The sequence below is a fragment of the Penicillium macrosclerotiorum genome, assembly GCF_028827735.1.
Source record: "Penicillium macrosclerotiorum strain IBT 26536 chromosome Unknown utg000010l_segment0_segment0, whole genome shotgun sequence".
NCBI lineage: Eukaryota > Fungi > Ascomycota > Eurotiomycetes > Eurotiales > Aspergillaceae > Penicillium > Penicillium macrosclerotiorum.
The window spans coordinates 2,738,236-2,751,912 of NW_026643089.1; the positions used below are offsets into that span (position 1 = coordinate 2,738,236).

Consider the following 13,677-nt stretch of genomic DNA (forward strand, 5'->3'; position numbering starts at 1 on the left):
GGTTGAGAGCCTAACCGGCCAGGTGTCGATAGCGCACGCTCCGCTCGTTGCGATTCGTTCACTTCGGCCCCCTCGAAACCCAATTCAGTCCAGTCCCGATCAACTCGTGCAGCCACGAAACGCCCGAACGGTGGCTATCACCAGTTTCCACCTTATGCGCAGTTTTTTTTTCCTTCCTAGTGCCATCAGCTCCATTTTTCTTTTCCCCGCCGACTTTCTGTGTTCGTGACTCTCGCTACTCACGTCCCAGTCCCGACCTCGACGTAGAGCGACCCTCATTTCGGCGTCAACAAATTGCAATGTCCTGACCCTGCCCAACCTCTCTTTCTCGACCTCGTGGAGACTCTTGTGTGCTCGCGGTGATACAGGGGTGATACATCCTGATACATCCCTTGATATCCTGATATCCTTTCTGGTGTTCCGATGATATCCATGACGATGACCCCTCCTTCACTCCGTCTCGTTGCCGCCCGGCCTATGATGCTGGGACTGGCTAAGCTCATCTTCCTCAGCTTCTCTCACCTTCCGCTCACGACGGCAGCGCCTGTGCTGTCCACCTACCTCTCATCTCCCGATTCAGAACCCCCAAAAGAACCGACAGATCCCAGCTTATGGTTGTACCTGGGAATCTCAGCAGCCCTTGTCCTCAGTGGCGGCGCGTTTGCGGGGCTTACCATTGCATTGATGGGACAAGATGAAGTGTATTTGCAAGTGATCCAGACATCCGGTGAAGAGTCCGAGAAGAAGAATGCGGCCAGCGTCTTGAACCTGCTCAAGCGGGGCAAACATTGGGTGCTTGTGACTCTCCTCCTCAGCAATGTGATCACCAATGAGACATTGCCTATTGTCCTTGACAGGACCCTCGGCGGGGGATGGCCGGCGGTCCTAGGAAGTACAGCGTTGATTGTGATTTTCGGCGAGATCGTGCCTCAGTCCATCTGCGTCCGATACGGTCTCCCCATTGGGGCATGGATGGCTCCCTGTGTGTTGGTGTTGATGTACCTCATGTCCCCGGTCGCCTGGCCTGTCGCCAAGCTGCTTGACAAGCTGCTCGGCGAAGATCATGGCACCATTTACAAGAAGGCCGGTTTGAAAACCCTCGTCACGCTTCACCAAACCCTCGGCGAAGCGGGAGAACAACTAAACTCCGACGAAGTCACAATCATCAGCGCTGTTCTCGACCTAAAACAAAAGTCCGTGGGAAGGATCATGACTCCGATGGAAGACGTCTTCACCATGTCCGCCGACACAGTTCTCGACGAAAGAACCATGGACTTGATCCTTTCCCAAGGATATTCTCGAATTCCGATACACGCTCCTGACAACCCACTGAACTTTGTTGGTATGCTTCTTGTAAAGATGCTCATCACGTACGATCCTGAAGACTGCAAACGTGTCCGAGACTTTGCCCTGGCAACCCTACCAGAGACACGTCCTGAAACAAGCTGTCTGGATATCGTCAACTTCTTCCAAGAAGGAAAGTCGCACATGGTGCTTGTTTCCGAATATCCCAGCGAAGATCGCGGTGCTCTTGGGGTTGTTACCTTGGAAGATGTTATTGAAGAATTGATCGGAGAGTATGTGACCCCAATTTCCCTTCCCCAACTCGCTTCTCTACGACTGCTTACTCACTATTTTTTTTTTCCAGAGAGATTATTGACGAATCCGATGTGTTTATCGATGTTCACAAGGCGATCAGACGAATGGCGCCGGCGCCGAAAAGCCGCGTTCCTAAGGGTAAAATTGTCGAAGAACCACCTTTGGTATCTTCCTCTTTCACGGAAGGCGAGCTCATTGACCTTGATGGGATCACAAACACACCATCTTCCCTCCCGCGGTCATCAGAATTGAACCGCCGTCGCAGTTCTGTCGAAGCACCACCACCTCGCTTCCAGCTTCGCAAACAGAACGCCGACAATAGCTCCAATCCGTCCGACTCCTGGGTCACCCAAAGAGGCGCAACGGACGAAATCAGAGAGCATTTAAAACACCTAGGTCCTTCCAATCTGGCAAGTCGACCCCGTCAAACTCGCTATCATGCCGTGAAAATCAAACGCAATAGCAATTCACCCTCACGATCGGCCCAGACAGACTTTGAATCTGGCCAGAGTATGTCTGACTCCCACATTCAAGTTACTTCCACTGGCTATCAAGGCGGAATTGGCGCAGGACTTGTTACCTCTGGAGCTGAAGCCAAAGATGGCGCTCATGCGTTGAAACTCGGATATGGCACCCTCGGTTCCCATGATCATGTCACGAAGGGCACGAACGCCCAACAATACAAAGATCTGCCGCAGGTTTCCATCCCTGAAGCTGTCAACGAAGAGCACGACGACCAACTCCACTCCGGGTCCACGCGAAAGGGCAGCAGCGGCACTGTGAGCATCAAATCAGAAACTTCTCGGTCCGAGTTCATCTACCACCATCGTGGACCGGCTCGCAGCGGCAGCATTACTGAACAAATCGTGGATGTGAACGGAATCCGCAAAGTCGTCCTCCACACCAATGGCACCAGCTCCTCCGATGGCGAGGCCACCCCGTCCCCTCGCCATACCCGTGACTCTTCACCAACCTACGTTGACCGTCAGGATGGTGCGACCGACACGAATGACCACCACTCGGACCCTCATGATTCCACTTCAGGCGCAAAGAAAAGCCGTCGCAAGAAGAAACGTGTGCATCGCTCTAAGCCCAAGAGCGGCGGCGGCTCCTCGGAGGACCAACCTCTTCTGCATTAATAATCCAAGGAAAAACAGCCCATGCATTCATTCACCATTCAATCTCAAACCCTTGGCCATTATTCAAAGCCCTCAACCTACTGGTCGACGTTCAAAAAGAAGCTGGCTTCTCTTCATCATGATGGACCCCATGGAATCAATGACACGCACAAATTGCATCATTGATCCGCAAAAGTCCGTTACAACACGATGGGATAGGTGATGTTTGGAGACGGTACTAAGCCTTTCCGGGAACATCATCTGTGAACCATGCCTTATGGACTCATCGAAAATTCTCACTTCTTTCTTCTTCCTGCAACCACTTGAATATATATATCTCTGTGTTCCTCAAGTGTTTGATCCACAAATATCTGTCTCGTTCATGTCGAGTCATCTGTTCATTTCACCTTCGAATCTGGGAAAGATCTCCAACCAAGAGGTCAACTTTCGTCGGTCTTGCAAAAACAACCGACACCCGACGAAGAGGCCGCGTTTGAAGAACACATTCTATCATTCATTGTTTCGGTGGTCTTTTGGCACCAATATGATTGAGTGTGTGGGAACTAGTTACGATATTACAATCAAGCTCTGCATGACAATTTTTCGCGGCGCGGAAATACCCGAGTCCATCAGAGACACCGATGATGGATTCTTCCAATTTCGAAAAAAAAATCCAAAAGAAATCCAAAAAAATCAAAATTCTACCTGATGATCTTCCAATAAACACGGCTGCAGTTTTGTGCACAGTGACGCACTCATCGCGAAATCATACAACATGCCAATGTGGCCTCGTATATTTAAGTCACTTTTGTGTCTGACAAGGATCTCAGTGAGGAGATAATTATAGAGACTCACGAAATCTTAACCTAACGAAGTGAATGCGAATAATGCAGCCGACGGCAATATTACACCATGGACAGAGTACAGTGGTATTTATCGTACATAAGAAGTCTCCATCGATCTCCACCATTCCCCATCCTAGCCTTGTACCCAACAAAACGAAGGCAATGACCCGTGAACTTCAATCGGATCTCAAAGTAGCCACTATCAAAGGCTATATTGATCCCATCGCCATTACCGCCAAGTACACGCACATCCTTTTTATCCTTCATCCTTTATTGATGGCAATGGACATAAGTGCCGCTGGATGCTGAACTTTACGCCGTGGAAGCTGGGCGGTTTTCTTGTGGATATTGATGAGAACGAAGAGGGACCGCTTCTTTATCTACACGTCGCGGTCAATCCAGATGCACTCGAAGATATTTATGAGGGTCGTGAGAAAGAGGAAAAACCGATTATGTACAAGGAACTGGGAATTTTGTCATGTCACATATTTAGAAGGAAATGCGCAAGCAGTTCAACACAATGCACAACGTTTAAGGAGGTTAACATCGTTGTATGAGGGTGGGTCGTTGAGCTTCTTTAGTTTTGTAGGTACGAAAGTTTTGCTGCAGGAAATATCACGTTTATTCGAAAGTCAAGAACTAGACGGAAGATAAACTACCCAGGAAACCAAAGAATACATAAGAGCGCCTTCAGATATGCAGTTGTTGAAATGCGCGTTACCGTAAATATTCAGATCATCACCATGCATTGCAATTACGTCCATCATGAATCCAGGAGATAGTCATGGAGTTTGTACGTACTCGGAAACCCAAAACTGAGTTGAAAGACATCCTTCTAGTTGAGATGGAGGAGGGAGAATCCGGACTGGAACATCATCTTCAACATCTCGTGCCCGAATAGAGGTTTATATCGAGCAGAAGAATGAGGGAAGGCGCGACGGGAAATCCAGCCGCATGCCAAGTTCCTACTCAGAAATAGACAAATGCTTCTGGCAATCGTCCAGTAAAGAGGTAATGAGCACACCGGGATGAAGGCCAGGCTTTTGTCGGTGGCCAGATATTGGAGCCAACGGTAAGGGTGGGTAATTGCCAGCAATAAAAGAGAGAGCCGGATGGGGCGATCATTGGAGAAGAGGATCCTAGACATGTTGTTAATATATAATACAGATATTGGGAAACCTCAAGAAAATACATACCCGGAAGTGTTTCTGGAAGTTGTTAGCTCTCTCAAGACGGGCCTTGTAACGATTCTCCTGGCGAAGGCCACGGGTTCTCTCGCGACGTTCCGCGACAGCGACAGTTTGCTTTTGATGATCACTGGCACCGATCATACCGGTTCCGCCATTGGCGCGGGTGATAAGAGCACGGTTTTGGTTGCGGCCCCGAGATTTCTCTTCTTCTTCAATTTCGCCATTCTCAATAGCAAGCTGCCGAGTAGCTCGCTCTTCTGCGGTGGGGTAGTTGTGCAGGTTCTGGCGATAATACTTGGCGAGTGAGCGGTGACCAACACTCTTACCAGATGGAAGATGGAGTTCCCATTCATCTTCATAGATGAGGGGTGCTTTTCGGTGCGAGTGTGTCTCATCGCCATCAACAGAGGAGGCGGAAGTTTCAGTCTCCCAACCCTCATCATCTCCATCAGAGCCCTGGACCTTGACACCGCCTGCATCAGCCATATCCTCATCCTCATCCTCGTCCTCATCATCAGAGTAAGTGCTGCGGAAATCGTAGTACTGGCCAATCTCAATCTGCTCCTCTTCAGCCTCGAAGGCAATCATACAATGGCCCTTGTCGCGCATGTGGGTGCGAGCACCAGCAGCATTGTTGCGAATGGCATGGCAGTAAAGACATTCATGGTTTTCGGTGATTTTGCGATAGAGATAATGAAGAAGACCGTCGAGGTCGACCAGGTAGTCTCGTTCCGGAATGAACATGCCGTGAGCCTTGTACATATGCTCCACGTTGGTCTGGGCATCGGCAGAGTCGGCACGGCAGAAGAGACAGCGAGATACAGAGTAGTCATCCTTACCACCTTGAATCTCCTCATCCTCATCATCCTCTTCTTGAATAGTGGTGGATTTAAGACCATCGGTGACCTTGGCCACCTCATTCTCATGGGATTTGTTGACGGGCTCGCCTAGAGAAAATGCGGAACTCAGTACTGATGCATCATCGCCATCCTTACTGAGGCGGGCCTCGCGCTGCTTGTGCTTGGAACTTTTGATGTGGTTTTGGTAGGAGTTCTCGCTGTAAAAAGTCTTCTGGCAGGGATGGCATGTCTTTTCGAAGGAGGCCTTGGCGGCGGCCTGGCTTGATGTGGCTTTGGCAGCAAGAACTTTCTCGTTGAAGGTATCAAGAGCAACTGGCGGAAGAGACGCCATACGGCGCTTCATATTGTATAAACTAGAACGCAGTGTTGTTAGAAATGACTCCTATACTGTATTCACACTGACTGGGAACTTACTGCCAGTCTTTGCGCATATGATCTCTCTGAGCATCGCTCCTGTGGAACGCAACAAGACAGGTATTGCAGGTGTAAGGTAGAGGGGCCGCAGAGGCCTGTTCAATATTGGTCGACATAATGACCGTTCAACGTTCGATATGGTGTGCAACTAAAGGACGAACGACTTTCTCGGTCAAAAAAGTTGACTGTGGGACGAAGTTTTATCGTAGGCGGGGTAGGATGAAGGCTCTGTCGCGACTCAATTTCCACCCTTTTGATAAGGTTCTTTCGGAAGTATTGATCGGACCCTTTCAGTGGTAATGGATCCGCTAAGCGAAGGTATCCGGTATTTGTCAAAAGTGAATGCGAACAAGAGAGGCGAGAGCCTTGATTTGCAAGCAACGCTTATCGAACCGCACAGAAGATGACGCTTTTCCTGATTCCTGCAACGCTAAACCGTAATTGGAAATATCACTTCCAGATACCAGTCTTCACGTGCCCTTCGGATCAACACTTAACCCGACCCCGTACTGGATGCCTCAGGCGGGGGCCCCGGCGGTCCCGATGATATCAGGTGAGGTGAGCCTCCGGGTCCTCTACATATATCGTTAGGTCAACGCTTAACCTTGCGGCGTTGAAGTCGAGTGGTTTGACTTCTTTTATCTTTTAGTCTGGATATGCGACCTGCGCTCTCACGATGACCAGGCTCCGCGGAGCTTCTCTCGACAATCCAGACATCGCCCAGCCTAGTGGTGGGCGACCTCAATATTGTCGGTCAAAGATCCCTCCAAATGCTCCTGAGGTTGTGATACAGAACACCACCGATGTGTCAGATCCTTTGCGGATCCTGCCGTGGTATCGGGATGAGCGACGGAGGCGATACAATGTACTGGTGCGCAGGTGAGTAACTTGAAAACGTCGAGTGTTGACAAAGCGCCTGCATCAACCCGCGACGGCGCACTGACAATGTTGGGACAACAGATACAAGAACCAGTTACTTCACGGATGTGACGATCCAGGCTGCCATACACCTACTTGCGCCAGTCGTCGCCGCAGAGTTAGCGAAGGCCCATATCGCCGGTACACGGAACTAAGCGCGCGAACCCTGGCCTGCTATCTCGCCAGCTTGGACGACGCGGAGAGTGGTCTTTGTTGCAATAACCCGAGATACTCTTCCGAGTTGTCGATTCATGACTACCACCGCATCTCCTTACAACGATCTCGTGCACTTCGAGCGCAGGCCGCCGTCACGACCTCGCATCCGACTTATACAGCCGACGACGATCGGATCGAACCAGCCAACGAGTCTACCCAGAGGCTCCCGCCGAGACCCCGAGGTAGTTATACATCGGCAACCGAGGATGCCATAGGCTCAACATCCTCTGCCAATATCCATCCCAACACCTATGATTTCCAAGATCTTGACTACGCTGCCGAACAACCCCTCAAAGATCCCAAATCCTTTACGCAGAACCTTTTCGACACATTATCATTGCGTATGGTTGAATGGCTCCCTTTGAGGAGAACACCGGATGCTTTACCTTTGAAAACACAACCAGATCTCCCGCTCAGCGGTAATGAGCCACCAAATTCAGAGAAACAGCAGCATGAGCAAGAAATGGAGACCAGTAAACCTCCAAAGATACAGGCTACACATCATACACCGTCACACACACAGCCACCTCCACCTCGAACCCCCTCCTCTCGATCATCAGGAGCTCAACCATCGGCGGTTGAGCTGAAATTTCAAAACCAGCATGTCAAACGACTATCTATCACCGAAGTTGATCATTGGCGACAATCCCCACGATCTAGCCTAGATGAAAAGAAGAAGCCTGAATACAAGAACCGCAAAGTCTCCGTGAATTCTCACCTTACCTCGAACGAATTTCCAAGCATCCCCTCTCCGCCGGCTTTGAAGCACCGCCCTCACAAACATCGCGGAAGAGCAGGAGATTCAGACACCATGCGTCCGAAAGACCGATCCAAAACCCAGCGTCGGGTTTCATGGGACAGCGAAAAGATATTCAATCAGACTTCTGTCGAAGCAAGCACAGATAATCTCCAACTTCAGGCACTTCACTCTGAATTTGATATTGACACACCCACAAATCGGAAGCCCAAGTCAAGCTCTATGCGTCGCACGCCTGATGTCAGGCCACTTGCTCAGACTGTGACTCATTTAGATGCGGATATTATCGATGGTCTTGGTCAGATCATGATTGAATCTGAGGAGGATGCCGAGATCTGGAGAGAAGAGCTCGATCGTATACAGTCCATGGGAAGCTTTGACAATCCCGACTGGCAATATGCAACAACTCGTCAGCGTCAGGCTTTCCCATTTATTGCGCAGAGTGTCTTTTTTGTGTTCAGCAGCGCGAGGCAGATTCTCCAATCATTTGGGAAGGATGCTCTGCAGCTAGAGACCTCACATCACAAGGTGGTGGCCAGCCGACTAGATATCCCAAGACTTCGAGAATCTTTGCAACGTCTCTTCAGCATTTGCCCCTGGGACATTGTTCTGCACAGCCTATGGACCACTTTAGACAAGCTTTTCGTACCTCCGGATGATTTCACATCATCTGCCCGGCATTCCCGCCGTTCATCCCGAAGTTCCACCATGGCTAGCTCCGCTTCCCCAGTCGTGCGACGTCTGTCTGAGTCGACCACTGAAGATCATTTGTCAGACGCGGACGCGGCTTACATCGCCACTGTGGCTTTCTTTGTCTTGGTTGGCTCTGTTCCTGACCTTGACGCTCCCACTTGGCGTGGTATTCTCCGAATGCGTGCTGCAGGCACTGTCGCCTCATCTGCTGATATGAGCAGGTTGGCGCCCGAACATGCCCAGCAGGCTGTAGAGGCTACAGACAGGCTTGAACATGAGCTGGCTCTCCGTCTGATCAATCGGCTGGTTCGAGGGTTGACTGCTAGACTTGCATATCATGAAATATCCAAGGCACGTCAAGTATATAGCCTTGATCTACCGAAGCAACGTCGAGTCAGTGTGCTTGACCGCATCATGGATCATCTGAGCGAGCATCAACTGTCTAAGGACACCGCGGACAACAACGAATCCTGTCAGTCGGCTGGCCCCACTGCTCTTATTGTTGAGTGGCTCCGAACTCTCTTCTTACGCGAGTGGGATGGGAATCCTGAGATGGCTCGTAGCAGCGCAGCCGGTGGCGCTATACAAATAATTGCTTTGATGTACAAGGAACGCACCAGGTTAGGACTCCTGGCAGAGGACTTCCAAACACCAATCCTTGCGGAGCGGCTAGATCCTCTGGAAATGCCCGTAGCATGGGTTGAGAACCTATCCAATAATCGTACGATGCATCTTCTATCGTATCCATTCCTGTTCCCGCCTTCCTTCCTCGTCATCTATTTCCGTGCTTTGAACTACTCCGCAATGTCCAAGTACTATGAAACCGCCATGACGACGACCAGACATGTTACACAAACTGCTTTTGGCAGCATATCGATTCTCGATGATGCTGCGTTGTTGACTCGCATGAAGAAATCTATGTCAACCTATTTTGTTCTTGTTGTTCGTCGAGACAATATCTTAACCGATGCTCTGAACCAGCTATGGCGCCGAGAAAAGCGAGAACTAATGCGCCCGCTTAAGGTTCAAATGGGCATGGATGAAGGAGAAGAAGGGTTGGACCATGGCGGTGTGCAGCAAGAATTTTTCCGTGTACTCATGATGGAGGCACTGGACACTTCTTATGGCATGTTCACTATGGATTCTCGGCACCGTATTTCTTGGTTCCGCCCTTGTTCTTTGGAGCCACTTTACAAATTTGAGCTTCTTGGCCTTCTGCTGTCTATTGCGGTGTACAATGGTCTCACACTACCAATCAATTTCCCAATCGCATTCTATCGCAAGTTGCTGGGGCTCAAGGTCAAGCATCTGGACCACATTCGAGATGGGTGGCCTGAACTCAGCCAAGGCCTTGAGATGCTTCTCTCCTGGAACGATGGGGATGTGAGCGATATCTTCACGCGCACCTACGAATTCAGTTTTGAGTCTTTCGGCGGCGTGGAGAACGTCGACATGTCGAAGGTTGGCCGCGACGCAGCATGGCCCCTTCCATCTAGACTTCCCATTGCGAGTCCTCTAGGGGTTGCATCAGCCTGGTCTGACGTTCCAAACTACTGTGACCCGGCAACTGTGAGCCCTCCGTCTTCCATGGCAGCTGAAGCGGCGGACATGACGCCAAGCGCGTCAGTCTCAGGCGAGCCTACAAAGTCGATGGTGGACTCTTTGACGCTTCAATCGCCTACGCCTCCCGGCGAGGAAGCCCCTCTTGTGACCAACCAGAACCGGCATCAATTCGTCAAAGACTACATCTTCTGGCTCACTGACAAGTCTATCCGCTCACAATTCGAAGCTTTTCTCCGAGGCTTCCATACCTGTCTTGATCGATCTGCCCTTTCGATTTTCACTCCTGAAGCTCTGAAAGCCGTCGTGGAGGGCACGCAGGAGATTGACCTGAAAGAGCTTGAAAATCATGCTCGGTATGAAGGTGGCTTCGGACCAGACCATCGTGTAATTCGCGACTTCTGGAGTGTGGTTCAAAAGTACGCTCCCGAGAAGAAGGCCCAGCTCCTGGAATTCGTCACTGCCAGTGACCGTGTTCCCGTCAACGGAGTATCAAGCATTATGTTTGTGATCCAGAAAAATGGAGTGGGAGATTTGGTACGTGTTTAGCCAATCCTTATTTATCCCCGTGATTTGACCATTCGTATATATTAACATATATCTTTAGCGTCTTCCCACTAGCCTGACCTGTTTTGGTCGTCTACTACTGCCAGAATACTCGTCCAAGGAGGCACTGGCGGAGAAACTTGACAAAGCGCTTCAAAATGCTCGAGGGTTTGGCGTTGCATAAGGCATTCAGGGCGAGCGTGACGGAAGCCGATCTATACATACCCATTTCGTTGTCTGATACTTTTTTTTGCTTCAATGAACAAAAGCCATGATGGTATTCTTAAGGATTCACAGGCTCACCCTTCCCTTGTAGCGCTCTTCCAAACACTGCCATCACAAAGTTCTATAGAGTTGGTGTAGGTTCGATCCGTTTTCTCGACATGCGGCCTAATACTTTCACGTGGAGAGCACAGGTTTCTCCAGGCGAATCAGAGCAAGTGACTCAGCAATGCGGTTCCGAGTTTCCCATTTGGTTCGTCTGATTTGCGGCGGAGAAGTGGCGATCCCGCAAAAAAGACCAAGCGGCGGAAGCCTGCCCTCCGATGAGTCTTCACCTTCGCACGGCTACTTCTCGCTATTGCGCTGCTGTTTGTTGAGTTCCTCTCTGCATTGACTTTCGCGCGCTCGGTGTTGGCCACCGATTTCCTTCATAATTCAACCTTCACGGTAAGATTGTCTTTGGCCCCTCAGCGACACCGCTGCACGATCTCCGCTGCCCCACGTCTCCCCCCCATAAGAGTCATCGCCAGGGTCCTTGGACGTTTTCCACCTGAGATCTGCTTGCCAGGGCTGACAAAATATCCCTATAGCATCAATTACTTTCGTTCTTTTCACTCTTTTATCATGGCTCCGATCATTCACTGTGTTCGCCACGCGCAAGTACGTTTGCACCCCCCCCCCGCCGATCGGTCATGGGAGAGTCCCGCGCCGGAAGAAAAAGAATGTCGGTTCCTTTTGCCGGGTGCTTCGTGTACCTGGGTGATGGACTGTTGATTCGGCATTGAGCTAACCGTGGGTCTTTCCAGGGCGTCCACAACCTAAACACTGCCAACCACGTCATCCCCGATCCTCTCCTCACTGATCTCGGCCACGAGCAATGCGTCAAGCTGCGCGAGAGCTTCCCGAGGCACGCGCAGGTGGATTTGGTCACCGCGTCGCCTCTCCGCCGCACGATTTATACAGCATTTGAGAGCTTTGGCCCTGTCTTCGAGGCCCACCCAGAGATGAAATTGATTGCGCTGCCGGACATGCAAGAGACCTCTGATGTGCCCTGCGATACAGGCAGTGAGCCCCAGGCCTTACGGGAGGAGTTTGCGGGGAAGCCCATTGATCTGGATATGGTCCATGAAGGGTGGAACAACAAGGTCAGTAGCTGGTTATGACAAGGACATCTACGACACGAATGGCCTAGACATGTTGCTAACAATGCGTCATTTGAGAATAGGCGGGCCGCTATGCGCCAACGAACCATGCCCTGAAGGAACGCTCTCGTGCCGCACGCCGCTGGCTGAAGGCTCGCCCCGAGAAGGAAATTGTTGTTGTAACACACGGTGGCTTATTGCACTATTTCACAGAAGATTGGGAGGATGGTAGCCGGTTCCAGGGTACGTGATACGGCAACTGCAGTAGCAACGCGAGAGGACCTATCTCTTATCTTTAATCTATTTTTGACAACAGGTACCGGTTGGAGCAACACTGAATACCGAACCTACAAATTCTCTGATGAGGTGCATACGGATGATTTGGAAGGCTATGAGCTGGAGGGCGATAATGCCTCCCTTGTCGAGACCCCCGAGTCCCGGCAGCGTCGTGGCAAGGATGGCCCGATGCCGAATCGCGAGCAGCAGAAGATCCTGTACAGGCTTGGCACTCAGGGTTGGGATGAGCAGGGTCTGCAGCTTAGCACGGAGGAACGGGAAGCCGCCAAGGTTCCCGCGGGCCAGGAGATCGATGGCGTGCGGGTATAGAGATGAATGTTCTTTCAGATACTTGCACATAGGCTTTTTCTTTTTAGAGAATCATTCCATAGACAAGCTAAGGATAGATGTTCATTTATTGGAAACAAATAGACCAAAATAAAAGGAATAATTGAAGGATCATTTGGCTCCCGAGTTGTTTTTGCTGCTGCCGCCAATATACCACGTTGTTACCTGAAAGCGAAAGCTTTTTAGTCTACAACATAATGTCTAGTTTGAAGCTTTCGCTTCTTGGCTCTATAATGCTCCATACCTTTCTTACCCACAGTATTCCTATTCATGCTACTCAGTTTCCGCGCCCTGGTGGTATGCGATAAGTGCAGCGGAATAGGGGGGCCAGGAGAAGGCAAAGAAGTAGTGATCCCAAGTCTATTCTTTTCTTACCGACAATATCCAGAATAAGAGGACAAATTAAGTAGAGGGAGCCTTTTGGCCCGTCTACCTGTATTCTACAGCTTCATATTTCCATTGCCTCTTTCGACAAATGTCGAAAACAATGGTTTTATACCCTAGGTTGGGTGAGACAAGATGATACAAAGCCGACAAAAATCTGTTGTCTGTGAACTTGTTAATCTTAATCAATGAATACCCCTTCGACTGCTATTTAAGCTGAATTGTGCTCTATCTGGATTGAAATCGGGGTCAGTATCATATGGCAACCAATAGATACCAGAGAAGCCTCTTTCTCATAAATCAGACATCTAAGTGTCTTTTGGCTTGCGCATTCACAGTACTTGAGCCGCTGATATGTATATCTCGAAGGCTTCTGTGCACGCGGGTACAAGAAGGCTATCTTGTCACCAACCAATTTTTGCTTGGGAATCGAAAGACCATGTTGTAGGTTTGTTTCTTGCTCTGAAATCCGAGTTACAGTGGCGACCGTTATTGCATTACATGTCCGAGATACTTTTTCATGCCCTAATCACATGATGAACTAAAGGAAATGTATACTAAGTGTAAGTTACCGGTTCTATATGTACAG

The 13,677-nt window shown here is 50.1% G+C and overlaps 4 protein-coding genes across 4 annotated transcripts; 3 read left to right on the top strand and 1 right to left on the bottom strand.

Annotated features, from left to right (window-relative positions):
• Nucleotides 1-423: 423 nt before the first annotated feature.
• Nucleotides 424-2,738, top strand: N7462_010583 (putative DUF21 and CBS domain protein (Mam3); the record flags this gene model as incomplete). The annotated part of the gene is made up of 2 exons (XM_057082297.1): nt 424-1,577; nt 1,649-2,738. The coding sequence occupies 2 exons, from the start codon at nt 424-426 to the stop codon at nt 2,736-2,738; spliced, it is 2,244 nt and encodes a 747-aa protein (XP_056929337.1).
• A 1,945-nt stretch (nt 2,739-4,683) lies between these two features.
• N7462_010584 (putative C2H2 finger domain protein) lies at nt 4,684-6,142 on the bottom strand (the record flags this gene model as incomplete). Its single annotated transcript, XM_057082298.1, has 3 exons — nt 4,684-4,701; nt 4,759-5,965; nt 6,027-6,142. The coding sequence occupies 3 exons, from the start codon at nt 6,140-6,142 to the stop codon at nt 4,684-4,686; spliced, it is 1,341 nt and encodes a 446-aa protein (XP_056929338.1).
• A 560-nt stretch (nt 6,143-6,702) lies between these two features.
• Nucleotides 6,703-10,900, top strand: N7462_010585 (HECT domain protein; the record flags this gene model as incomplete). The annotated part of the gene is made up of 3 exons (XM_057082299.1): nt 6,703-6,905; nt 6,987-10,707; nt 10,778-10,900. The coding sequence occupies 3 exons, from the start codon at nt 6,703-6,705 to the stop codon at nt 10,898-10,900; spliced, it is 4,047 nt and encodes a 1,348-aa protein (XP_056929339.1).
• A 662-nt stretch (nt 10,901-11,562) lies between these two features.
• Nucleotides 11,563-12,686, top strand: N7462_010586 (uncharacterized protein; the record flags this gene model as incomplete). The annotated part of the gene is made up of 4 exons (XM_057082300.1): nt 11,563-11,598; nt 11,745-12,083; nt 12,164-12,323; nt 12,397-12,686. 4 exons carry the CDS (start codon nt 11,563-11,565, stop codon nt 12,684-12,686), a joined length of 825 nt encoding a protein of 274 aa, XP_056929340.1.
• Between the last annotated feature and the right edge of the window lie 991 nt (nt 12,687-13,677).